This window comes from Cervus elaphus, chromosome X, assembly GCF_910594005.1.
Source record: "Cervus elaphus chromosome X, mCerEla1.1, whole genome shotgun sequence".
Lineage (NCBI taxonomy): Eukaryota > Metazoa > Chordata > Mammalia > Artiodactyla > Cervidae > Cervus > Cervus elaphus.
This window is the reverse complement of record NC_057848.1, coordinates 117,643,599-117,667,399: the sequence shown is the minus strand read 5'-3', so window position 1 is coordinate 117,667,399 and position 23,801 is coordinate 117,643,599. Positions and strand designations below refer to the sequence as shown.

General features: G+C 49.3%; 2 protein-coding genes across 4 annotated transcripts in view; one reads left to right on the top strand and one right to left on the bottom strand.

Moving 5' to 3' along the window:
- Nucleotides 1-8,859, top strand: part of SYN1 (synapsin I) — a 51,903-nt gene extending 43,044 nt beyond the window's left edge. Inside the window, exons 6-13 of one of the 2 annotated variants that reach the window (XM_043895638.1) lie at nucleotides 2,490-2,552; nucleotides 3,649-3,791; nucleotides 3,890-3,964; nucleotides 4,065-4,167; nucleotides 5,523-5,669; nucleotides 6,043-6,130; nucleotides 6,230-6,821; nucleotides 7,816-8,859. In XM_043895638.1, coding sequence (XP_043751573.1) covers nucleotides 2,490-2,552; nucleotides 3,649-3,791; nucleotides 3,890-3,964; nucleotides 4,065-4,167; nucleotides 5,523-5,669; nucleotides 6,043-6,130; nucleotides 6,230-6,821; nucleotides 7,816-7,843 — 1,239 coding nt within the window. In that variant the 3' untranslated portion in view covers nucleotides 7,844-8,859. Of the gene's footprint in view, nucleotides 1-2,489; nucleotides 2,553-3,648; nucleotides 3,792-3,889; nucleotides 3,965-4,064; nucleotides 4,168-5,522; nucleotides 5,670-6,042; nucleotides 6,131-6,229; nucleotides 6,822-7,777 lie in introns of both variants that reach the window. The other variant, XM_043895637.1, reaches the window with a different exon arrangement.
- On the bottom strand, nucleotides 8,853-19,411 carry ARAF (A-Raf proto-oncogene, serine/threonine kinase). 2 transcript variants are annotated; one of them, XM_043895640.1, is made up of 16 exons: nucleotides 19,255-19,411; nucleotides 17,403-17,557; nucleotides 17,156-17,259; nucleotides 16,280-16,382; nucleotides 16,042-16,196; nucleotides 15,831-15,929; nucleotides 14,274-14,415; nucleotides 14,142-14,169; nucleotides 13,917-14,062; nucleotides 13,620-13,822; nucleotides 11,820-11,996; nucleotides 11,683-11,729; nucleotides 11,079-11,197; nucleotides 10,752-10,883; nucleotides 9,648-9,782; nucleotides 8,853-9,442 (listed from the first exon to the last, which is right to left on the bottom strand). In XM_043895640.1, exons 2-16 carry the CDS (start codon nucleotides 17,496-17,498, stop codon nucleotides 9,308-9,310), a joined length of 1,821 nt encoding a protein of 606 aa, XP_043751575.1. In that variant the 5' UTR covers nucleotides 17,499-17,557; nucleotides 19,255-19,411; the 3' UTR covers nucleotides 8,853-9,307. The 2 variants fall into 2 exon arrangements, with proteins under 2 accessions (XP_043751575.1, XP_043751574.1); XM_043895639.1 differs by having other exon boundaries at nucleotides 14,274-14,430; nucleotides 19,255-19,409.
- Nucleotides 19,412-23,801: the final 4,390 nt, after the last annotated feature.

Genomic DNA, 23,801 nt, shown 5'->3' with positions numbered 1-23,801 from the left:
TTCATGTTCTCATTATCCTGATGAGGAAACAGACAAAGGGGTCGAGTGATCTGCCCAGGAATGAGAGTGAAGAAATGACTCTCTGGGTTGGGGCGGGGGTGGTGGTTGGGGGGGGGTACTAGATAAGGGGGAAGAGACATAAACCAGGAATTTGGAGAAGCTGATTGTGAAAGTGGGGAGTGAGAGTGAATGAGAGGGGGGCTGAGTAAGTCGGTGGTGGGGCAAAGGGAGAAGTGAGGGCAGGGAAAGTCCTGCTGCAGCCCCTTGCTGACCCTGCTTCTGACGCCAGCTCTGTGAGTCTGAAACCTGAGTCAGCACAGAGTTTTGCCCACTGTCTACACATGAGGGGTTGTGTGGATGCGGGTTGTTGTACAGATCTCGAAACTGGTGGGGTTTCCTGGAGGGGTAGTCCAGCTGGTGTGGCCACCTGGTGAGGTGGGTGTGGGGGGTGTGGGGTTCAGTTGGGTGTGCAGACACCTGATAGTCCTCCCACACACCGAGTGCTTGGGCCTGATTGTGCCCTATGTACAGATCAGGAAACTGAGGCCTGGAGGGGGTTAAGTGACCTGCTTGGGCTTAAACATGGCCTTAGGAAGAGGAGAGGCCAAGATTCAAACCTAGGGCTGGCTCGGGGATCCCAGTGTTCAGAGATCCTTACAGGCACAGCATGTGTGGGCACACACACATATACACACAGTGTTGTGTTCAGGCTCAGGTTCAGAGAAAACAAAAGGTGGCTTATAAAAGGGGCCTAAAGACTGCAGGGAAGAGTGTGCATGTGCGCTTACACACAGCATCCTGTTGTGTCTCTGCCTCTGAGGGTTATGTGTGTGGCTTTAGGTGGTGTGTGCTCCTCTGTGTGGTGTGTAGTATGTGTGTGGTGTGTGTGCGGTGTGTACCTGAATGTTTTGGATAGCCTACTACTCCTGGATTTGTATCTGCCTCTGTAAGGCAGGTCTGGGTTGCGCATGGAATTAAGGGTGTGCTGTCACCTCTGTAAGCTGGGTGTGCGCCTGTGTTACATCACCTGCCATTTCTGCCTGGTTTGCCTGGAACGCTATCTAAAGCATCCTGGCAACAAGGTAACGACTTGGTGCTTCTCAGCACCCCATCGTAACACCACTCATTTGGGAAATGAGGAAGGTGGGGGGTGGTGGAGGGAGGGTGAGGCCTGAAGGTCAATCGGTCATCCTGACCTTGCGGGCTTCCTGTGCCTGTGTCGGGAACTGAGAACCGCCACCACCCCAGCAGCCCCTCCGGGAATGCTGCTCTCTACCCTGTGGCCCTTCGACAAGGCAGAGGGAGGGCACAACCCTGCGCGTGCATCCATGTGTGGTGAGGCTGGGGTCAGCCAACTCAGTTCCCTCTACCCTGCCCAGGGTTGGGGGAAACTTGAGGTATCCCCACACCTGAATGTGTGTGTGTGTGTGTGCACATACACACCCCAGAGTGTTGTTCATGTACTTAAGAGGTTGTGGGTGTCCCTGGTTGTGTACATGCCTGTTTGCATATATGGCAAGGCATGTTTTGTATGTGTGTGTCCCTAGATACACTTTATATGTGTCCAGGAGGGTGGTGTGTCTCTGTGTTGTGGGTCTCAGTGCTTCTGTGAATACCCAGAAGTGTGTGCACCTCTGGATGTAGAGTGGGTCTTTCTGTTTGGTGTGCATATGCCTAGGAATATTGCATGTGTATGTGAGTGTTGAATATGTACCCAGTTCTGTTGTATGTGCCTGTCACACTTGCGTGTGCCTCTGAGGGTTGTGTCTCAGTGTTGCACAGGTAATCTTCGTGTTGTGTGTCCCTCTGTTACATGGCTTTGGGTGAGAGGAGGGCTGGGTGTATGTCTGTGCCCAAAAGTATGGACTGCATGTCTACAAGTGTTGAGTGTATACTGCTGGGCTGGCTGGCTGGCTGGCTGTGTGGCCAGAGAACAAGGCGTGTTCAGGAGCTTGTGTTGGCGGTGGGTCTTTCCATTGCTTCGGTCTCAGCATGTGTGGGAACCTCTGGGTGTGGCAGTGTAGATCTGAGGCTTTGTGTGTCTCTGAGTTGTATATGTGTGTGGAGGAGATGCACACACAAGGCCTAGCTGAGGGGTCCAGTTGCTACATGCTCACCACCACACCCCTACACACACACATGCACACACTCACTTCTCTATCATCCATCCATTCACTGTAAAAATAAACTTTCCCTTTTCCGGAAAAGTCCCCCACCCCTTACCCATGCCTCTGCCCGGGAAAGCAGAGGCGGGAAGTCTGGGACGGGGGTGGTGGAGGGAGGGACAGGCAGGCAGGGCTCTGGGTTGGATTCTGAGCTCCCAAGTGCTGTGTGACCCCCAGCTGCTAGCTGGCTATCTCTGACCCACCTCTTGTGGGAAAATGGCTCTCAGTGTGGCTCCCACTGGATGGGCTCCCCTCACCCCTGCCCCAAGCTGTCAGCCCTCCTGCCCTGACCACTGACCACACTCTGCCTTTCCACCCTACCAGCTGAGCAGCACAACATACCCTGTGGTTGTGAAGATGGGGCACGCACACTCTGGGATGGGCAAGGTAAGTCCCCAGGTGGGGTTTGGACCTGTGTGCTTGTAAATGATGCATGTTCCTGGCACTGTGCAGGTGTAAGTACAGGCATACCTCGTTCTATTGCACTTCCCTTTATTGCACTTCACAGATACCTTTTTTCTTCTTTTTTTTTTTTTTTTTTTACAAATTGAAGATTCCTGGCAACCCTGCATTGTCAGATGATGGCTAGCATCTTTTAGCAATAAAGTATTTTAAAGTTAAGGTATGTACATTGTTTTTTTAGATATGTATTGCACTTAACAGAATACAGTCTAAAGACAACTTTTATATGCACTGGGAAACCAAAAAAATTTGTGACTTGCTTTATTGTGACCTTCGCTTTATCGCGGTGGTCTAAAACTAAATCCACAGTATCTCCAAGAAGGTATGCCTGTAGAAGTATATTGTGTATTCAGTGAATAAAATAATTCTGTATGTGTGTCCTTTTATCTATTTGTATTTTTCCACATATGCTTACATTTGTTGGCCCAATTTTCTATCCTGCACTCAGCCAGTTTTGTGTGTCCTGTTATTTGTTAGTGTTTCCAGCACTGTGTTTGTATGTAGGCAGGCCTCTTTGTTGAACACATACTATGTCATCTCTTATATTCAAGGGTCTCGGGGTCCTGTGTGCTGTCCACCCATCTGATTTTGTCTGTGTGTCCATAGAAAGCAGACTTGTAATTTGCAATGTTTGTGTCCACGCTTCTCTATGTTTGTGTCCATGCTTCTCTGTTTATATATTGTATATACAATGGATTTTGTGTCTGGGTGCCCATATGCATATACTGTATATACACACAATTTTCTCACAGCTTTATTGAGATATAATGCACATACTATAAACTGACCCATTTAGAGTAAACGAGTCTAAAACTCGGGTTGTATGTACTCACACCCCATGAGGTATCTACATGCACATGTAAAAACCAGGAGGCCCAGAATTAATACATGCTTGAGTGCCTTGGGGGTGTCCACTGATTTCTGTGCACTCATCTCACCTGTGTCATTTGCCCCAAGGCACCCCCACTGCCCACTACCGCCCCATCCTAACTGGGCCCTGACTCCCACCCCACTCCCACAGGTCAAGGTGGACAACCAGCATGACTTCCAGGACATCGCGAGTGTCGTGGCACTGACCAAGACATATGCCACCACTGAGCCCTTCATTGATGCTAAATACGATGTACGCATCCAGAAGATTGGGCAGAACTACAAGGCCTATATGTGAGTGGAAAGACCAAGGCCTGGGGAGGGGTCCCCCTGCCCTGCCTTGTGCAGCCCAGGCCCCCTGAGCCTCTCTCCTGTCTCCTTTTGTTCTCCAGGAGGACATCAGTGTCAGGAAACTGGAAGACCAACACTGGCTCTGCGATGCTTGAGCAGATTGCTATGTCTGACAGGTGGGTGGCCTGACCTTGGTGGGGGCTGATGGGGGGAAGAGTGGAAGCGTGGCTGCCCATACCAGGTACTGACAGACTTCCTTGCCTTGCATTTTGGCAGGTACAAGCTGTGGGTGGACACGTGCTCAGAGATTTTTGGGGGACTGGACATTTGTGCAGTGGAAGCGCTGCATGGCAAGGATGGACGAGATCACATCATTGAGGTGGGAGCACCCCAGAATTTGGTGATGGCACAGACACACTAGCAGGTGCAGGCAGCAACACTCTGTGAAACATGCCAGGGTCCAGAAAGCCCTGAATGAATGGCAATATGTAAAACTGTAAAGTGCCTTGCGAACTGGGATTTCCCTGGCAAGTGGCAAAATTCTTAGTAAATTCTAAACTGCTCTGTGAAACTTGGACATCTTTAGTGAATAGCAAAACACTTGTTCAATTATAATGTTCTCTGTGAACTGAGACACCATGGTGAATGACCAAGAACTTAGTAATCTTTAAAGTATTCTGTGAACTTGTACTTGGCTGACAGCAAAGAACTTTGTAAGCTACAAAGAACTTCACAGAGAGTGGTGGCTGATACTAAAGCATTCTGTAAACTGTAAAGTACCTTAAGAAGGTACTGCTTCATGAATAGCAAAGTGCTTTATAAAATTAGTTTTAAAGGAGCTCTGAAAATAAAAAAGGAGCTCTGTAAACTGGAAGTCCTCATTCTTGAAGCAAAGTGCTTTCAAAATTCTAAAGCTCTTTGTAAGCAGCAGTGTCCCCAGTAAACAGTAAAGCAATTCGTAAACTGTAAAATACCTTGAAAATTCAGCATGCACGATAAATGGTAGCGCTTTATAAATGGTAAGCATCTTGTAAACAGTGGTGCCCTTTGCAAAGTACTTTCTAAAGCCTAAACACACCATATATGCAACAGTCCTTTGTAAAGGGCAAGGAGCTTTGTATACTGTAAAGTACGACATAAACCACAAAGTTCTTTGTAAAGGACAAAGCACCTAGCAAACTATAAAGCAGGGATTGGCAAACTTTTTCTATCAAGGCCAGACAGTGTGTATTTTTGGCTTTGTGGGTCATATAATGTCTGTTGCAGCTCCTCAATTCTACAAGAGCAGCCACAGACAATATAGCAAGAAAGTAAAGAGGGTTGTGTTCCCATGAAACTTGGTTTATGGACACCAAAATTTAAATTTCATGTAGTTTTCTCAGGACATGAAATCTTTTGTTTTTTTTTTTTTCCTCAACCATTAAAAAATATAAAACCCACCCTTAGCTCAGGAGGCAGGGAGGCGGAGGGGACTGTACAGAAACAGGTGCTGGGCCAGATTTGGCTGGTAGGTAAGCCCTCATTTGTTCACCCCTGTTCGAATGTCCTAAGCTGTAAGCTATCTCTTAAAAGACAAGCCTTCCCACACTGGGTAATCGGTGCATGTCAAACCAAAGTTTGTTTCCTGGGCAGCTGCCAGTCATGCCCTTTTCCAATTTTTCAAGCACTTTGTCATCCTTGCCCTCCCATGCACTTCCTGCTTCTCTCCTCACCGGATCCCCTCTCCTCCCCCAGGTGGTGGGCTCCTCCATGCCGCTCATTGGTGACCACCAGGATGAAGACAAGCAGCTCATCGTAGAGCTTGTGGTCAACAAGATGGCCCAGGCCCTGCCCCGGCAGCGGCAGCGGGATGCCTCCCCCGGCAGGGGCTCCCACAGCCAGGTCAGGCCCCTGGCTCTGGCTCTCAGGGGCTAGTGGCGGGCAGGCTAGCCCTTGGTCATGCTGTGTCATAGAGCTAATAACCAGCAGGCTAAGAGTAACACAGGGACACACATGTGTCACGGCAATGACCAACTTTTAAAAATTGTCCAATATTTTAAAAATTGATAAATAGTTGCTACCCTGACTTCTCTGAGTACCTCCTGACCCCTCCCCTGGGAATAAATCCCCCCCTACCCCACAACCTGCCTTCCCTCAGCTCAGCCACAAATGCGGCAACACCCAGCATACAGGGAACCCGTGACATTCTGATTGGCTGATGCCCCACTGGCTGGTAACTATTTTTAACCTCTCCTGCTCCACTCCTCTGCCGCAGACTCCGTCCCCAGGGGCCCTGCCCTTGGGCCGCCAGATCTCCCAGCAGCCCGCGGGGCCCCCAGCTCAGCAACGACCCCCGCCACAGGGTAAGTGAGGGGCCAGCTTCCTGGGCCCCAACTCTGCCTGGCAGCCTCCTACCTCTCACTGGCTCACTCTCACATGTGCACTTTCTCTCTGTCCCTCAGGCGGCCCTCCACAGCCGGGCCCGGGCCCCCAACGCCAGGGACCCCCGTTGCAGCAGCGCCCGACCCCACAGGGCCAGCAGCACCTTTCGGGCCTTGGACCCCCAGCTGGCAGCCCCCTGCCCCAGCGTCTACCAAGTCCCACATCAGTGCCCCAGCAGCCTGCATCCCAGGCCACACCGCTGACCCAGGGTCAAGGCCGCCAATCCCGGCCAGTGGCTGGAGGACCTGGGGCACCTCCAGCCGCCCGCCCACCTGCCTCCCCATCTCCCCAGCGCCAGGCGGGCCCCCCACAGGCTACTCGTCAGACATCAGTCTCTGGTCAGGCTCCGCCAAAGGCCTCAGGGGTTCCACCGGGTGGTCAGCAGCGCCAGGGCCCACCCCAGAAACCCCCAGGCCCTGCTGGCCCCACACGCCAGGCCAGCCAGGCGGGTCCCATGCCGCGCACTGGGCCACCCACTACGCAGCAGCCGCGACCCAGTGGCCCGGGCCCCGCTGGACGTCCCACCAAGCCACAACTGGCCCAGAAACCCAGCCAGGATGTGCCACCACCTGCCACTGCTGCTGCCGGGGGACCCCCACACCCCCAGCTCAAGTAAGAGGACCCCACAGCAGCCCTCACCTTGCTGCTCACAAAATGGGCTCCTGCACGTGGAGGGCAGCCCTGGGCTCCCTGGCTCCTCAGACCCCAGTCCTGCACGGGGTCCTAACAGCTCTCTCTCCGGTTCCAGTCTGAGCCAGACCCTTCCCGGTTCACAGAGGCTTCTACCCTCCATTCCAGAGAATCCCCCCTTTCAGTTCAGAATCCTCCCTGTAGGCCCTGGGAAAGCCCCCCAGCCCAGCTCCTCTTGGCCTACCCCAGGCGCCTTGCTAACCCTTCTTCAGTACTTCCCTGCCCAACTCATTCTCCTCCTGCCCAACCTGACTCCCTGCAACCGAACCCCCAAACTCCTCCCAGCCCAATCCACAATCCTAAGTTACTTCACTTTCCAGTCATCCTCCTACTTTCTCCAGAGTCTAGGCTCCCTTCTGGTCCATCTGAGTCTCCTCTCACTATCACACTATCCTCTCTGCCTCTTCTGGTCCATTCCAGACCTCCTTCACTACCTCAAAAGCCCTCCCTGCCCCACCCAAGTGCTCCCCCCTTAGATCTTCCCCTTCCAGCCTGTCCTTGGTCCAAGCCCTACCCCACCCCTTTTCTGGACTCCTCACCCTTGGACTAGAAAGAAACCTTCCTGCCCATCATCACCTTATATCAAACTCCTCCCAATCTGGTCTAGAATTCTGAGAAGATTCAGCCCAGAGCTCTTCCCATCCATCCCAGGCCTCCTCACCTTGGATCCAAATCCTCCCACCCAGCCCAGGACTCCCCACTCCTCCTGAGAATCCCTCAGAGTCCAGGCCTGTGCTGCTGGGTGGGAGGGTAACAGGCACAGCCCCAGGACCAGAGGGGCAGGGCTGGGGCCGGGCCTGGGGTAACGTTGTGTTTCTCTCCCCCTCCTCCCTTCCTCTTCCCCCTTCCTCCCACGCCTCCACCTTGTTTCTCTCTAGCAAATCCCAGTCTCTGACCAATGCCTTCAACCTTCCAGAGCCAGCCCCGCCCAGGCCCAGCCTTAGCCAGGACGAGGTGAAAGCTGAGACCATCCGCAGCCTGAGGAAGTCTTTCGCGAGCCTCTTCTCCGACTGACACCCTACCCTGAGAACCCCCAAATCCCTGGGCAACCCCTGTCTGGGCCTTGAATCTATTTCTCACTTTTGGAAATCTCATCCCTTGAGAAGTCCTCTCCTGGATCGTCAAGATCCCTCTTCTCACTCCTCAGAATGCTCAAGTCCCTGGGGAAACCTCACTCCTGGTCCTAAATCCAGTCCTCATGTTTGGAATTCCCACATCCTTTGAAAAACCCACTCTCAGTCATCTCAAGAACTACTTCTCAGTTTTAGAACCTCCAGATCCCTGAAGACCTCAACCCATGGTGCCCTCTGAGTGCATTTTCCTTCCTGGAAGCTCCCAAACACCAGGCAACCACTCCTGGAGCCCTTAAATTCCTGGAAAACGCCTTCCTGGCCCCAGATCTCTCCAGTGCACCTTGTTCCCCAGCAAAATTTACCCAATCCTTAAGAAACCCCTCCCTTTGATACCCTTTCTTTGGATTTCCCATCTCTGGGGATCCACCTGTTCACCTGTCCCCACCCAGCCCCCCAAGGTTTTCCCTTCAGTCCTCCCCCCACCAACCCCACTCAACACACTTGAGAGCTCCTCCCACTGCTAGGACCCCTCATTTCCCCAGGGACCCCTGCCTCACTTTCCTGCCTCTGACAGCTGTCTTTAAATATGCAAACTCCACCCATCCTCCCAGAATCCTGTGCACACAGAAGGCCAGTGGTCTCCCACTTCCCCACCTTTGCCGTGATGTCTGTGTCTGTGACTGACGTGGCCTCCTCTCGTGCCTGTGCTTGGCATATGTGGTCCTCGTTCATCGTGCCGCCTGTGGTGATGCGTGCAGTGGCACTGTTTGTGTGATCCGCACCTCCCCCCAAACTCCACCCCTTGCCTGGACTCACCCTCACCCCTCAGCGGCTCTGAACCCCATGAGAAGAGTCGGGAAGCAAAATAAACAAGCAAAGGCCCAGCAGAATTCTGTGCTTCTTGGTGAAGAAAGAGGGGAGTCCTTGAATGGTGGAAAAGAGACAGATGGGACCCCCAAATCCACATGGGGTGCTGGGACCCCAAAATCCAGTGGAAGGCACATCATCACAAATTACATCAGGCACATCAGGCACAAATTACAGAGAGGTGCTGAGTGGAATTCCTGCCACAAATCCCAGCCATTGGAGATGGAGGAGCTCCCGAATTTAAAAGTATCCCCAAAGCCAAGAGGAAACCAAATTATGGGGGTCTCGGTCTTCAAGGGTCCCCCAGTTCCAGAGGAACTGGAAAAGTACATGGGTACCCCCTCATCTCCCAGGGCAGGGATGGGGGATCCTGAGGCAGTATCAGGGCAGAGACAGAACATTGATTGGTGGGAAGGGCTCCTTGGCGTGGGAGGCTGAGATTGGCTCCCTGGTGGCTGGGGCTGGGGCCTAAGGCACAAGGCGGGCTGCGCTGAGTAGGCAGGCAGGCAACTCATCAGCCTGGGTACGGTGCAAGGAGGGTTCGGAGGCACTCCGCTCAATCTTGGGGAGTGACCGCTGCAGCAGCTCAATCGTGGCCAGGATCTGGGGGCAGGGGCGGGTGAGGAGGGGATGTCCAGAGCCGTGTGGGCATCCAAACACCCCCAAACCCCAGCCTAAAGGGGAAACACACACTCACACACATTGTACACTTCGGAGCCTTGAACACACACAGTTCACATTCGCACCTCAGAGTCTTCCTCCTCAGAGGCTCCCTCCCCAGGGTGTCCAGCCCTCCTCCTCAGCCCACCTGGGGAAAAAGGGGCCGCTCCTCTCGCTGGAACTTCAGGCAGTCAGACAGCAGGCGCCTCATGGCCTTGGGGCAATTGCTGGAGATTTTGCTGAGGTCCGGGGACAGATAGCCACGGCCCACCATAAAGATAATCTGGGAGAGGGGACAAGAATGGGATGATCTGGGCTGGGAAGCACAGGGAATTCTGGGTCTTGAGGGACCTCAGGGACTCCTTTTGGGAGAACTGGGGTATTCTGGGTATTGGGGCCCAGAGGACTGTGGGTATCTGGTGGATCTAGAGATTCTGGGTCCCTGAAAACTTGGAAGGATTCTCTGCTTAATGGTACAGAAGGATTTAAGCTTGGGGGAATCAAAAATGGTTAAGTGTCTGGGGCCCAAAGGATTATGCGTCCACAGGTTTCTAGGGGGCTTAGGGGCCTGGAAAGAACTGAGTCTGGGGGAAACATGAATTTCTGGGTCTGGAGGGAGTTAAAGGCTGGTAGTCCTCAGGAACTTGTATTTCTGTAGCAGTCTAGGGCTGAGAGGACTATGGGTCCAAGTGGCCTGTAGGACAGTGAGTGCTTAAGACCCAAAGACTATTGGTACCTGGAGCCTAGAGGATCTTGGGTTTCTGAGGGCCTGGGAGATTCTAGTCTTTGAACCTGGAGAAATGTGAGAGTCTGGGGCCTAGAGTATTGTGGATTCAAGGGTCCTGGAGCTTGACAGATACCCAAGGCCTGAGTGGTTGTGGGCATCTGTGGGGATTCCAGAAGCACAAAGGGATTGTTTCTGGGAGAAATGGGATTCTGGGCTTTGGGGAGTTTTGAGTACCCAGGTCAGAGGACTGTATGTGTCTAGGGGGACTTTTGGGGACCTGGGGGATTCTGGGTATAGGGGACTCAGGAGATTCTGGACTTTGAGGACCCAGAGAAGTGGATATGAGTGAAGGAAAGAATTCTGGGTACAGAAGACCCAGAGGAGTCTGGGAGTCCTCAGCTCTGAAAATTTGGGGTTCCTGGGGGCAGAGTGGTGTTCATGGTCTGTGCAAAGGAGAAGATCTGAGGTTTGGAGTCTAAGGGGATCCCTTGGCCTGAGATAAGGCGGGTAAGGTATGGGGCTCACCTGGTCTCGGCTGCCAATGTGGCTGTAAGGCAGTGAGCCGGTCATGAGCTCATAGAGCACAACCCCATAGGCGTAGACATCTGACTGGAAGCTGTAGGGGTTCGGGTCCTGCATACGGATCACTTCAGCTGCCTTCAGCAGACGGGACCGGGCAGGAGGAATGTGCAGGTCAGCAAGTGACTTCAGAGCCGCCCCCACGAGGTGAAGCGTTAAGTGGTCCAGACACCCACACCTGGTGCAGGAAACCCCGACCCCACTCCTCCTTCCACATCTTAGCCCAGCAGCCCATGTCCCTATACACCCCCAGTCTAGCCTGGTCCAACTCACCATCCATAGCACAGAGCCTGAGGGTTGCTCCAAGGGCTGGGCCCCACTCCAGCGCGTCTTTACTGTGGCCAGGCCGAAGTCCCCAATCTTCACCGTGAGCCCCTCGTGCAGGAAGATGTCCGCCAGGGTTAAGGGCCACTACAGGGTCTCCCAATAGCCATGCTTCTTGCCCTGACTGGGAGGCTCTCATCGACGCCTCCACACCAGTCATTGCCTCTAACCCTGACCGGAAGCCCCCCAGTGTCACACAAACTAGGTACAATCTTGACTTGGAGGGGAGCTCTAATTAACACTCCCTATACTTGGCTCCCCTGTGAATTCTGACTAGGAAGCTCCTCTCATGGTACCCACACTCACCATGCCTATGACACTGATCAGGAACCCCCATAATGCCTTCCACCACTGTCACTCCTCAGACCCTGACCAGAGTCCCAAAGAACACCACCTGAACTAGCCACAACTCTGGCACCTAGCAAAGGGAAATGCAACAGGTGCCCCTCCTTGTTTGCCCCCAGAAGGGCCCCCCACAAAAGCCATTCCTCTAAGTCCTCATCCTGTTTGATGCTGCCTGTCCCAGCCCAGCCCGAGAGGGATAGGTAGATACTGTTAGACTTCAGATCTCGGTGAATGATGTTCTTGGCATGGAGGTAGCTGTAGGGGTACAAGCAGGTGTCAGACTGTCTGGGGGGCTACCTCATCTCCCTACCCCCAACCCCCTAGTCCCTGAGCCAGAACACTCACTCCATGCCCTGAGCAGTCTGGCGGGCCACATCAATGAGCTGGACCATGTCGAAGCGTGTGTCAGCCACATGAAGGTGGTGGTAGAGACTGGAGCCCTCACACCACTGTGTGATGATGGCAAATCCTGGCCGGGTCATGAAGCCCATGAACAGCAAGATGTTGACGTGACGTGTCTTCCTGCAGGTGGGGCAGGCGGTATCAGGGCAGGGAGGGCAAACAGCAACTTTCTGAGCCTTTGGAAGGGTGCTATTCACTGCTGCCTTCTGCCATCATTTCCACCCTGTCTTTCAGGAGGCTCAGGACCAGACTATGGCCAGATTCAGTGAATTTGTGAGATATGTTTACTGGGCTGAGCACTTATGTCCTGAACTTCCTGATCCAAATCTCCCAACAAAAGCAGGAGGGACGGATAACCCTTCTCTCCCTACTGACCAGGAGCATCTTAATCATCAGACTTGCCACACCTCTGACCATGACCATGACCTGAGCCTGTGACCATTTGAGATGAGATGAGAAAGTGGAATGCCAACCTTCATCAGTGATATATCAACATAACATTGATAACTGCTGGGTAAAAACATCAGTGATGTATGACTATGTCCTGTTAACCATGAGAGGCTTAGAGGTAAAGAGTTTGGGGTATGGACTAAAATTATGTTCTAATCCGGGCTTCCTCAGGTACTCACTGTGCAATCTCAGGGAGGACACTTAAGCTCTCTGTGCCTCATTTTCCTTAACTGAAAAACTGTGATTATTCTATGAGATACCTGGCATGGGTGTTGGAAGGACTACATAATAACCTGTAAGGTGCTCTGAATGGCCAAACACAAGCAAGCACCCTAAAAATACCACTGTCCCTGCTGTCATCACTACTGGGTACCTGGATCTACCTTATAGAAACTCTGTCCTGTATGAACAGGCACCCTCATTTAGAAGAAAACTTTCATTCCTTATAGAAGGATAACATACATGCAAAGAACATCAATGACAGTCCACAGTTTTGCACACATCAGAGTGGATAACAGCACATGAGTTCTTCATAGCAGTTAGGTTATGGTTTCAGTACAAACACAATACAAATTCACAGCCTGTTCAAATCACTGTCATTTGACAGAGAGGAGCAGAGACTGAAAACGTCAACTCTGCAACATAATTGTGCCCACTTGTCATGAGGGGAAAGCCCACACCAGCAACCCCAAGAGTGGTAGTAACTAGGGTGACAAAAGGGAGCACCAGGGTTTCTCAGTGTGAATGAATTAATATAGTAGGATGATATATTAAGTAGAGCAATCACAATCATTAACCGAACAATGATTAAATTATGCTTCTGATTATAGTTTTAATACTGTTCTTTAAAGAATGGTATTATTGTAATTAATAACAAGAATGTAACACAGTAAATACATACTAATGGTGCAGAACAAGCAGTGAAGAAAGGCAACCAGCCTACCGGGCGATGCAGCTAACTAACATTATGCTATTGATGTCAGTAAATACAATAACACTGCAGTGATACTCATTTCACAACAAGCAAGCAAAAAGAGTCACATTTTGGAGGCAGGGCCATTAATTAATATCAATATTTACACAAACAACAGCCTCATCAGAGATCCTTTAAACATACCCATTTCCCAGAGGGGAAAGGCACTTCTCTGATAAACAAACAACTTACTATTATGGTTATAACACAACATAAATATGGGGGATGTGAGGAAGCACCCTTAGCAGGGCCTTTCCCCAGAGAGGCACAGAGGCCATGTCTGCCGCCCCCGCCCCATCCACACACACGAGCAATCTCACCTGAGCACCTGCATCTCGTTCTTGAAGGCCTGGGCCTGCTCAGCTGTGGGTTGGGCCACCTTGAGCACCTTCACGGCCACATCACCATGCCACCGCCCGCGAAACACGGTGCCAAACGAGCCCGTCCCGATCCTCTTCAGCAACTGCACCTCACTGGGTGGCACCTCCCAGTAATAGCCCGAGTCCCGGTACCCCAAATTCTTCTGTGGGCCACACGGGCGGCATCTCAGGGGCCTGTCCACACCCCTCATCACTCAGCCTGTGGTGCCCCCACCAAAGGTGTCCCCTGGAGCTCACCACTTTCTTCTTGTCATCAGCCAAGGACTTCCGTTCCCGCTGCTCTGATGGGGACTTGGAATGTGGGGACTTCCTTCCCGAGGACACGCTGGCTGGGTTGGGGCTCCCCCGGGGGGCTCCATCACCACCACCTCTATTCCCAGCAGCTGCAGTTACAGAGAGGGTGTGAGTGGAGCTGGGTGGGGTGGGATGGGGGGCTCAGGGCACAGGCAGCGGGGGGCTCACCATCAGTGTTGAAATTCTGGCCAGTGAGCTGGAAGAAGAGGGCTGGGAGTCAGAGAGAGGACATGTAGGACAACAGGAATGGCCCTCCCCTCTGCCTCATGCTCCCTGGTGACCGCCTGCCTCAACACCAACCTGGATGAGGCCGGAGTCCATGGGGGCTGTGGTGCTGACCATGTGGACATTGGGGGTGGATGTGGAGCGGATGCGCTGGAGAGGGGTGTTGGCCTGGGCAGGGAAGGAGAAGTGCTCGGGGTCGCAGTGCTGGGTGCAGGAGCTGGTAGGGGAAAGGCTGTGAAATCACTGTTGAGTGAATGAGAGAACCAGCAGAACATCCCCCCAACCCACTGCCCCTTTCTAGGTATGTGTTTAGCTCACATAGAGTAAATGTCCACTGTCATTACTATTATGCATTTGTTTAAGAAACACTGACTAACTGCTTGCTGTGTGCCAGATACCGTTCTAGACAGTGGAAATAAAACTGTGGACAAAACAAATAAAGGTTCTACACACATGCAGATTTGAACTGTACTAAAATTTTTAAATTAAAAAAAATAAATGAAAAACAAAGGTTCTTGCCTTCATGGGACTAACTGTAGTAGGGAGAGAGAGAAATAAAAAACAGAATATTTCATACGTTCAATGGTGATAGAAGCAGTAAAGCAAAAAATAAAGCAACGTAAGAAGACAAGAAGTGTCCCTGATCTTGTCAGGAAAGGCTTCTCTGAGCAAGCGACATTTGAGCAAAGACTTAAAGGAAGGACAGCAAAGCCACACAGATAGTGGGGGAAGAGCAATATGTAATATTGTATAACTATATGCAGTACTCAAATATATTATGCATTATGTAATATACAATGTTATCTATATTAAAATGGCAATGCTTTACATGTACATATAATGTTAATGTTACAAATATACATGTGTTATACATGATATATATTAAATATATTATGTTATAAAAATATTTCTTAATGTTTCCTTCACTATCCTGAAATGCAATTCATAGGTAATTCACATGTGCCCATAATTAAAAATAACATAATGCCCTAACTTTACTATTTTATATATTACATAAAAATATTTAATATTCTACATTGTATGAAAATATTATCAATATAACCATTATACAATAGCATAAAATCATATAAATATTGACATTATAAAATACATATACATACAAAATGCATATCATATAAACATGATATATTACAGTGATAATACATTTCAATATTGAAATATAGTATTATTATACTTAAAGGAGAAGTAAAAGTGAATTTATGAGAAAATAATATGTATTCCAAAGTGGAAAGGCTTGAGCATGGTTATACTGGAAGAATTAACAAAGTAGTTAGATAATATATACATAGATATATATTATAATTAATAAGAAGAACTTATCCTGTGCTGGATCATGTTCTAAACATTGGACCCACCGTAACTCACTTAATCCACACCAGAACCCTATGTGGTAAAAGTATCATTATCCTTTCCTTACAAATAAGAAAACTAAGGTCCAGAGAGACTAGGGAACTTGCCTGAGGCCCCACAGCTCCATGCCCTTACTTACACTTGTAGGTGCTCACTAAATGTCCATTGAGTAGACAAAAGAATTAAGTATGGCTTGATCTCTACCGAGGCCTCCAGATATTTTTCTTCTGACAGTAGCCCTTTAGCTAAGGCATCCCCTACCTGGGACTCTGAGGGGTGAGTGGCTCATTCAGGGGGCGGTTTGAGGGAACTTCGTGCTGTCTGGAGCTTCCGGACAAATCCTGGACACTGTGGTAGAACCTTGAGGGCATTTGGGGTATAAAGCAAGGGAACATGGGTCAGCTGTCTGTAAAAGCCTTGTGGCTGGGCCTCTGTCCTCCCCATCTCCCCACCCACCCCAGGCCAGGCTCACTGTCGGCGGTTGGTACTCATGTCGACACAGACTGTGGGGACCTTGGAGGAACAATGCTGGTGGAACTTGTATCCACAGGTTTGGCAGCGGAAGCCATGGAACAGAAACTTAAGGCAGAAGTCACAAAAGGCCAGGCTGAAGAACGTCTTCCGTACCTGCTGCCACAGAGTAGAAAAGGTTGAAGCCTGGTCATGGACCCTCCCGCCATGCCCACGGTCTGCCCCCACTCTCCACTCACAAAATTGTGCATGGTCAGGGGGACATCTTCAAGGACCTCCACAATGAGCTCCTCGCCATCCAGGGGGGCAATGGCTGTGTCCCAGGCGGTGACTGTCTTTCGCCTGCAAAAGGCATGGAAGGGAGTGAGCAGGAGGGTGGCCAGGGGCCACAAGGAGGAAGGGAACCCACCAAAAGTCCTTCCAAGCCTGCCTTCCATGAAATAAAAGATGATATGTTGCATTTTTAGTATGGCAACTCTAGGAACTAGTACTGTCCTTACCCCTGTTTATGTATGGGGAAACTGAGGCAAAGAGGGATGAAATGACTTGCCCAGAGCCACAAGGGACTATGAGTGGAAGGACAGTGTGAAGAGCCCATGTTCTTAGCTACAAGAGGAGGAGGAAATGAGACAGTGAAGAAACAACTAAATCTCAGAGGTGCTAAGCAAGCCCCTGACAAAGCAGCTGGCGAGGCACTGAAATAACAAATAAAAAGCAATGCGTGAAAAAAAAAAAAGCAATGTGTGAACTGAATACAAGAGTTAAGGAACTCTAAAACAGAGGAATAAATTGAAGGTCAGCAAGGCCCACACAGCAGACAGAGAATAAGGAGACAGAAGAAGGAGGGAGTTGAGAAGTTGATACAACAGTGAAAGAATGAAACAGATGAATTCCGGGAGGAGACGATGGAGCACGGTGAGGACTCCAGATCTAAGAAGAAAATGAATTACTGACTTTATAGGTCAATGAACTAGTGAAGCAATAAGACAAAAGCTGGATTCACTAAGTGAAGCGAAGACTAACAGAGACTGCACAGCAGAGTGGAGGAGTTGGATGACTCTGAGAAGGGGGTGGAAGGCTGGGCACCCAGTTGGGGGTGGGAGAGCCACACTTACCCCTTGATGAGCCGGTAAACCACACAGCAATCTTGATTGAGACCCCGCACCTTGAGGGCCTTGTCTAGAGAGTCATAGACACTCATGCCATCCCGGACAGTCACCTGTGTGTGTGTGCACACATGTAAGGAGTCAGCACCCAGAGGGGTCCGCAGTGGACTCTCCCAGCCCTTGTCACTTTTCTGATCCCAGATTTACAACTAGATCCATGCCCACCCCCAGCCAGTTTTGCTCCCATCAGACTCACCACCGTGCGCTGCTTGTTGGGCAGGTACACTTTGACAGTGCCCACTGACCGGGATGGCTCGGCCCCGTTGGCAGGGGGGCCCCGTGGTGGCTCCATGGAGCCTAGGACTTTGTCAAGATGGGCTAAGGTGGGGCTGGGCAGGTGCCATGGGGCTCCTAAAAGACAGAGGAAGAATTCAGAGGTCTTATAATGATAGTATGGAAGTAAAGTTGCAGAGGACAAAAAATTCAATCTCCAGACTTCACGTCACCCCCTGTAGCCTAATTTCCACACTGCTCAAGGGATCCAGTTCCTCCTCTGCTCAGCCCCTCCAGTTGTTTGTCTCACGCTTAAGTGCCAAGGTCTCAGATTCACTGCACAGGGCGGGGTGGGGTGGGGTGGGGGTAGGACATAGTGAGAGGCAGCACACACTGTCCCGCAGGGCATAGAAGTACATAAGTCTCTGTGCTGGGGACTAACAGGGAAGTCAGCACGCACTACACTGGGGCGTGTCAAGTACATAATGGACATGAACAGGCTGTCCTGGCTTTCGAATGGAGAAGGGGGTTACCAGATACTGTGGTGTGGGAGGAGTCACAGACGGGGTGATGGGGAACTAACTGAGGATCATCAGACACTGCCCTTAGCTTGGGGGAAATGGGAATTGCACCAGTGTTTGTAAGGGCATTGTGGGCACCCTGAAGCCCTGGACTGTAATGACAGTAGGTTCACGGGTACTGTGCTAGGTGCCTAATAGGAGTCACCAGACTGTGATGGGGAGTTCATAAAGGCTCAGAAACACTATGCTGAGGGGAGATGTAATAGTCGTCACTAGAGACTGTAAGGAGTCTGTAAGGAGTCCCTTGGACTGCAAGGAAATCCAACCAGTCCATTCCAAAGGAAATCAGTCCTGAGTGTTCATTGGAAGGACTGATGTTGAAGCTGAAACTCCAATACTTTGGCCACCTGATGCAAAGAGCTGACTCATTTGAAAAGACCCTGATGCTGGGAAAGATTTAAGGCAGGTGGAGAAGGGGACGACAGAGTATGAGATGGTTGGATGGCATCACCGACAAAATGGACATGAGTTTGGGTAAACTCCGGGAGTTGGTGATGGACAGGGAGGCCTGGCGTGCTGCAGTCCATAGGGTCGCAAAGAGTTGGACACGACTGAGCGACTGAACTGAACTGAGACTGTAATGGGAAGAAGAGTGGACAATGGGTATCACCAGACATTGTAATGGGGGAAATGAGGGTTATGGAGCATCACCAGATGTGGCTGAGGCGAGATAAGTAGGGGTAAAGCGTAGATGAGGCAGAGGGTGCTCCAAAATTCTCCTCGACAGCTAATGAAAGGGTCGCAGACATATTACTAGTGATAATGGATGGAGGCTGGAGAGGGTTAAAGAGGAGGAATGTGAGAATCCTCAAACATTCTCCTATTGGGTTAGACATTGATCTAGAATAAGGAAAGCGAGGAATGATCCGTGTCTTCACGCATTCCCCGTTGTTGGTAAGGAAGGGGCATCAGATACCTTAAAGAGGTTAAGAAGGACTCCACAAGATGAGATACCACAATCCAAGCCACATTCGGCCCGGCTCCGCCCACCGAGGGCCTTCCAGCTTTGCGCAGGCGCGCTGCCACACGCGACGGGCTAAACCATCCCCCGCAGCCTTGCACCCATTCCAATTCCGCACCCCCCCCCGCGCTGTCGACAATGGTTTCGCCCCGGGTCAAACCACTCCTCCGGTTCCGGGTGGGGGGGCGTTAGGGCCCAGGCGCAGTCATCCTGGAGCTGAGCTTTCGTTCCCGGCTCCCTACCCGTGCCCGACAGTAACTCCAGAAACCTAACCCTACCGGGCCCGCCCTCACCTGTCACGCCGCTACAGCCGCCGCCGCCTCCATCTTGGGCCTGTCTTCTTGTTTCCTTACAGAGTCCGCCTCCACCGCCTCTCGGACTTTGGCCATTGGCTCCGGAGGACTCAGCCCTCCATCCTTATTGGGTTAGGTACACGCCTGTCAAAGCAGGGGCCGTCGGAATGTGGGTCGTGTTCCGGATTAGGAGAGGCTGCCTGAAACGTCAGGGTCTAGGGCAAATTCGCTCGTCCGGATTCGCGCAGGCGCAGTCGGGAAAAGACCTGCGTGCCAAGGGTTTTAACCCCAATCTTGCCATAATGGAATAAGGCAGGGCTTTTATTTTTTTGGTCACTTGGGGCTGACTTTAGGGGTTCCCGAAACTGGGTGGGGGATCCTTAAGCGCTCTTTTTGCTCCAGTGACCCAGCGCCCTAAGTACCATTCCTGTGTCTCAGTTTTACCGTCTTTGAAATGGGTTGGAATCAGACCAAACATTTGCAACGTTTTCCAATTCTGAGAGCCTGTAGTCATAACTTTTGAAAACAGCGAGTCTCTAGTGCGGCTGGGACTGGAGGTCTTACCCTAGGAGTGGCGGTCTGCTGTTAGAGGAGGCTTCCTTCCTTTAGGAATGGAGTTGATAAGGGTTTTGAAAGACTAATCCTAGACGTGTAGGGGAATTGTGGACCTGGAATGGTGCATAACGCTGGGAAGCGTGTGGAGGTATTGTAGGGTAAACACAAAGGTTTTAAAAGTCGAATTGGTGTCAACAAATGAGACTTTCCATCTTCCCTTTTCATAGTGTAGTTCCCTTAGAAAACTTTCAATTGTAAATTTTTTCTCCCTCCCTTCAATATGTATGTAACTCCTTTTAATAAAAGCTAAATAGGCCTCCTGCCAGTTTTACAACTCAGGAATGTTGTTCTTGAGGCCCTGGGAGCCATCTCTTTGAAATGTAAATGTCAGCGAAGATAGCGCCCTATCTTCTGGTCTCTAGGAATTTGACCTAGGTGGCTGGCTCCAAGTCGCTGTTTGTCAGAGAGATATGTGCTTTGTTTTTCCTTTGCCTAAAGGCAGATGGCTACACCAATTACCAGGTAAATTTGAGATGAACTGTGTGTAGCAAATAGTGCTGTCAAGTTCTCTTGAAGGCAAGTTATCATGTCCTAAGAACACGTATGAAATGGGTTCTATCTGCCTGGTTATATAAAAGGATGAGGTTACTTTCTCCTAAATCACTTTAGTGAATTGTTTGTGATACACTTCACTGTCTGTTTTAATGCTTACTCGATAATAAAACCAGTTCATTCTTTTCTACATTTGTGTTGAGAATTCATTGAGTTGGCACGAGATTTTATTTTTAATTATTCCCCAACATCATGAACATGGCCTGTTATGTTTGAAGTGACTGCTTTCTCTCCTTGGTAGCATCAACATTCCTCTGCAGTGAAATGGGAACATCAGAGAAAGGGTGTTATGTGAGGGGATCTCAACATGCTTCTACTTGTATTTGAGGGCTTTCTCCATTTGTAAGGAGAGAAAACAAATGTATGGCTTACTGGGCTGCCATATAACTTCCATTTCCCATCACCCCTCTTCTATTCAGATCTTCATTCAATGGCTAAAATTAAGACTGACAATGCCACGCACTGATGAGAATGTGGAGCAACTGGAACTTTCATATGTTGCTTTTGAGAGTATAAAATGTTACACCACTTTGAAAACAGTTTGGCAGCTTCATATAAAGTCAAACATAGATACATCATGCAGTCCAGCAATTTCACTCCTAGGTATTTACTCTAAAAAAGGAAAAAAACAATGAAAACAAATATGTCCAATGGTGTGCTGGTAAATGTTTACCAACCAGCTCCCCAGGGGAATAAAGCTCTAATTTGTAGCAATTGCCAACTATGGTATAAATACTCCCATCGTGGCTTATTTCAAACTGTGTACTAATATGACATCACAGAACCAGAGTTGAGAAGAGATTGGCAAAATTGATTCTGGTGAGCCAGCCACAGCATACTACCGCAATATGTTCACGCACAAAAAAACTTGTGCTCAAATGTTCATATTGGCTTTCTTTTTTAAAAAAATTTATATATTTATTTGATTGTGCCAAGTCTTAGTTGCAGCACGTGAGTTCTTCTATCTTCGTTTTGTGCCAGGTCTTAGTTGCAGCACGTGAGTTCTTCTATCTTCGTTGTGGCAGGCGAGATCTTTAGTTGCAGTGTTTGGACTCTCAGTTGTGGCATGTGGGATCTAGTTCCCCACCCAGCCAGGGATGGAACCCCAGCCCCATGCATTGGGAGTGTAGTCTTTGCCATTGGACCATCAGGGAAATCCCACATTAGCTTTCTTCATGATAGCGAAAAACTGGAAACATCTCAGAAGTCCAACAACTAAAGAACTGACAAACACAACAAGGGGATCATAGAATACTATTTACCAAATGAAAGAGACAAACTACTTCATATGTCTATGAAGCTCATAAACATAAGGTTGAGTGAAAGAAGCCACAGACAAAAGAGAAATGCTGTTATTATTCCATTTGTATGAAATTCTAAGCCAGGAAAAGTAATCTGTAGTGAAGGAAATCTAAATCGTTGTTGTCTTGGGGAAGAATTATTGGAATGAGCATGAAGGAGCTTTTGGAGGTGATTGGGCTGTTCAGTATGCATTTGTCAAAACTCATTGAAATCTGTACTGAAAATGGGCATGTTTATTTATTATATTTTAGTTTTATTTTTGGCTTCATCAGGTCTTAGTTGCTGCACATGGGAACTTTGTTGGGGCATGCAGGCTCAGTAGTTGAGACGCACAGGGTCCCTAGTTGTGGCTTGCAGGCTCAGTAGTTGTGGCCATGTGGGCTTCATTGACCCTCACATGTGGCATCTTAGTTCCCTGACCAGGGACAGAACCCACATCTCCTGCATTGGAAGAGGGATTCTTAACCACTGGACCACCAGGGAATTCCCTGAAAATGGGTATATTTTGTTGTATGTAAAATATACCTTGATTTTTAAAAATTCATGGCAAAAAAATGGCTTCAAACATAATTCTAAACGTTTGATTTCTTATAAATTCTAATTGGTTACAGGATTTTTTTTAATTCTCTATTCTGAAATTGAATACCTGGACCAGGTACCCCACTTCCCAGTGCAGGAGCCCTGGTGGCAACCTCAGCACCACATAGGGTCAGAAACAACTTCAGTTGGAGCTCAGTGAAGGGCTCCAAAATGCTTACCAGAAGAAAGAATAATTTCATGGATGGGGAGAGTGTATTTTAAATTTCAGTTCATCTAAATATTATTTAATTTGTTTAAAAACTTTACTTTCTAGGCAGTATTTGAACACAGATTTCTGACTCTGTTGCTCAACGTTTACAAAAAGATGAACAAAATTCCAGGGTAAGGTCACTGCACAGGTGCTGTGGGGGGGTGGGAGGGGAGGTGAGGCTCACTCAAGGGTAATCCTTTCTCTCCAAAGAGTCATAGGCTCACTCAAAACCCATCCCAAACTAACACGACTTCAGTCATGTACCTCACATGTGACTGCATACACATTTTGCTGAGCGACAGTTCAAGACTTTGCTAGGGGTCCCAAAGCCCTGACTCAGCGCCCTCAACTGTTGGCTCTTCTGAAGGAAGTCACTTTGAGCTCCAAGCCTCCGACAGGCAGCGAGATCAACTAATGACAATGGGGTGGAGGGCGGGCTTTGGGATGCCAGGGGCCATTGATAGGCCCTACCTCACCGCCAGCGTTTAGGAGTGAAAAGAGAGAGCCATCCAGACCTAGGAGCCACTGACAGACCAGTAGTTAGGCATAGGAGGTGGGTTTTGGGCGGTCCCAACCAATAGGAGGTGGTGCTGGACTGAGACTTGCTACCAACCAGCAATTTAATGTTGCTTTTAAATGAGTGCCAATGCAATTGTAGTTGTTCCATCTACAGCAGAGTATGGAAATTTCCACTTCTGAATATTCCTTGAAGAGATTTTTTTAATGTACAACCTCGGGGTCAGAGGTGTGGGAAATTTACAAGTGAACCGAAATGCTACTGGTAACATTAATATCCCTTATTAAAATGCAATGGGTGGTAATTTTAATTTGGTATCTCTGTGAACCAAATTGATGGAAACCACACTATTAAACCAACAGAGAGGGTTCTTAAAATTTTTTAAAGCTCCTTATATATATATATATACTTCTGTGCTTTTGTAAAATCAAACATGCAGTTTTATATAATTTCAATTTCCAAACCCAAGGATCAGATGAGTTTTAAAAAGATCAATTATTTCTCAATAAAGCTTGGTAAAAAAATAATAAACCAAATAACAGCCCTGTAATTTAAGTTTACTCTGATAAGGAAATCCTTTGGTGGGTATGTTTATTTCTCAGAAATAAAGCAAAACTCAAATATGAAAATATTTAATAGTTGAGCAAAGGGATCAATATAAATCTACAAACTGATCAGTGGAGCCATCTTTGAGGTGCCATGAACAGTGACACATACCTCTGATTCTCCATGGTAGCTCCCTCAGTAAGGACTGCAATTCAATATGGTCAG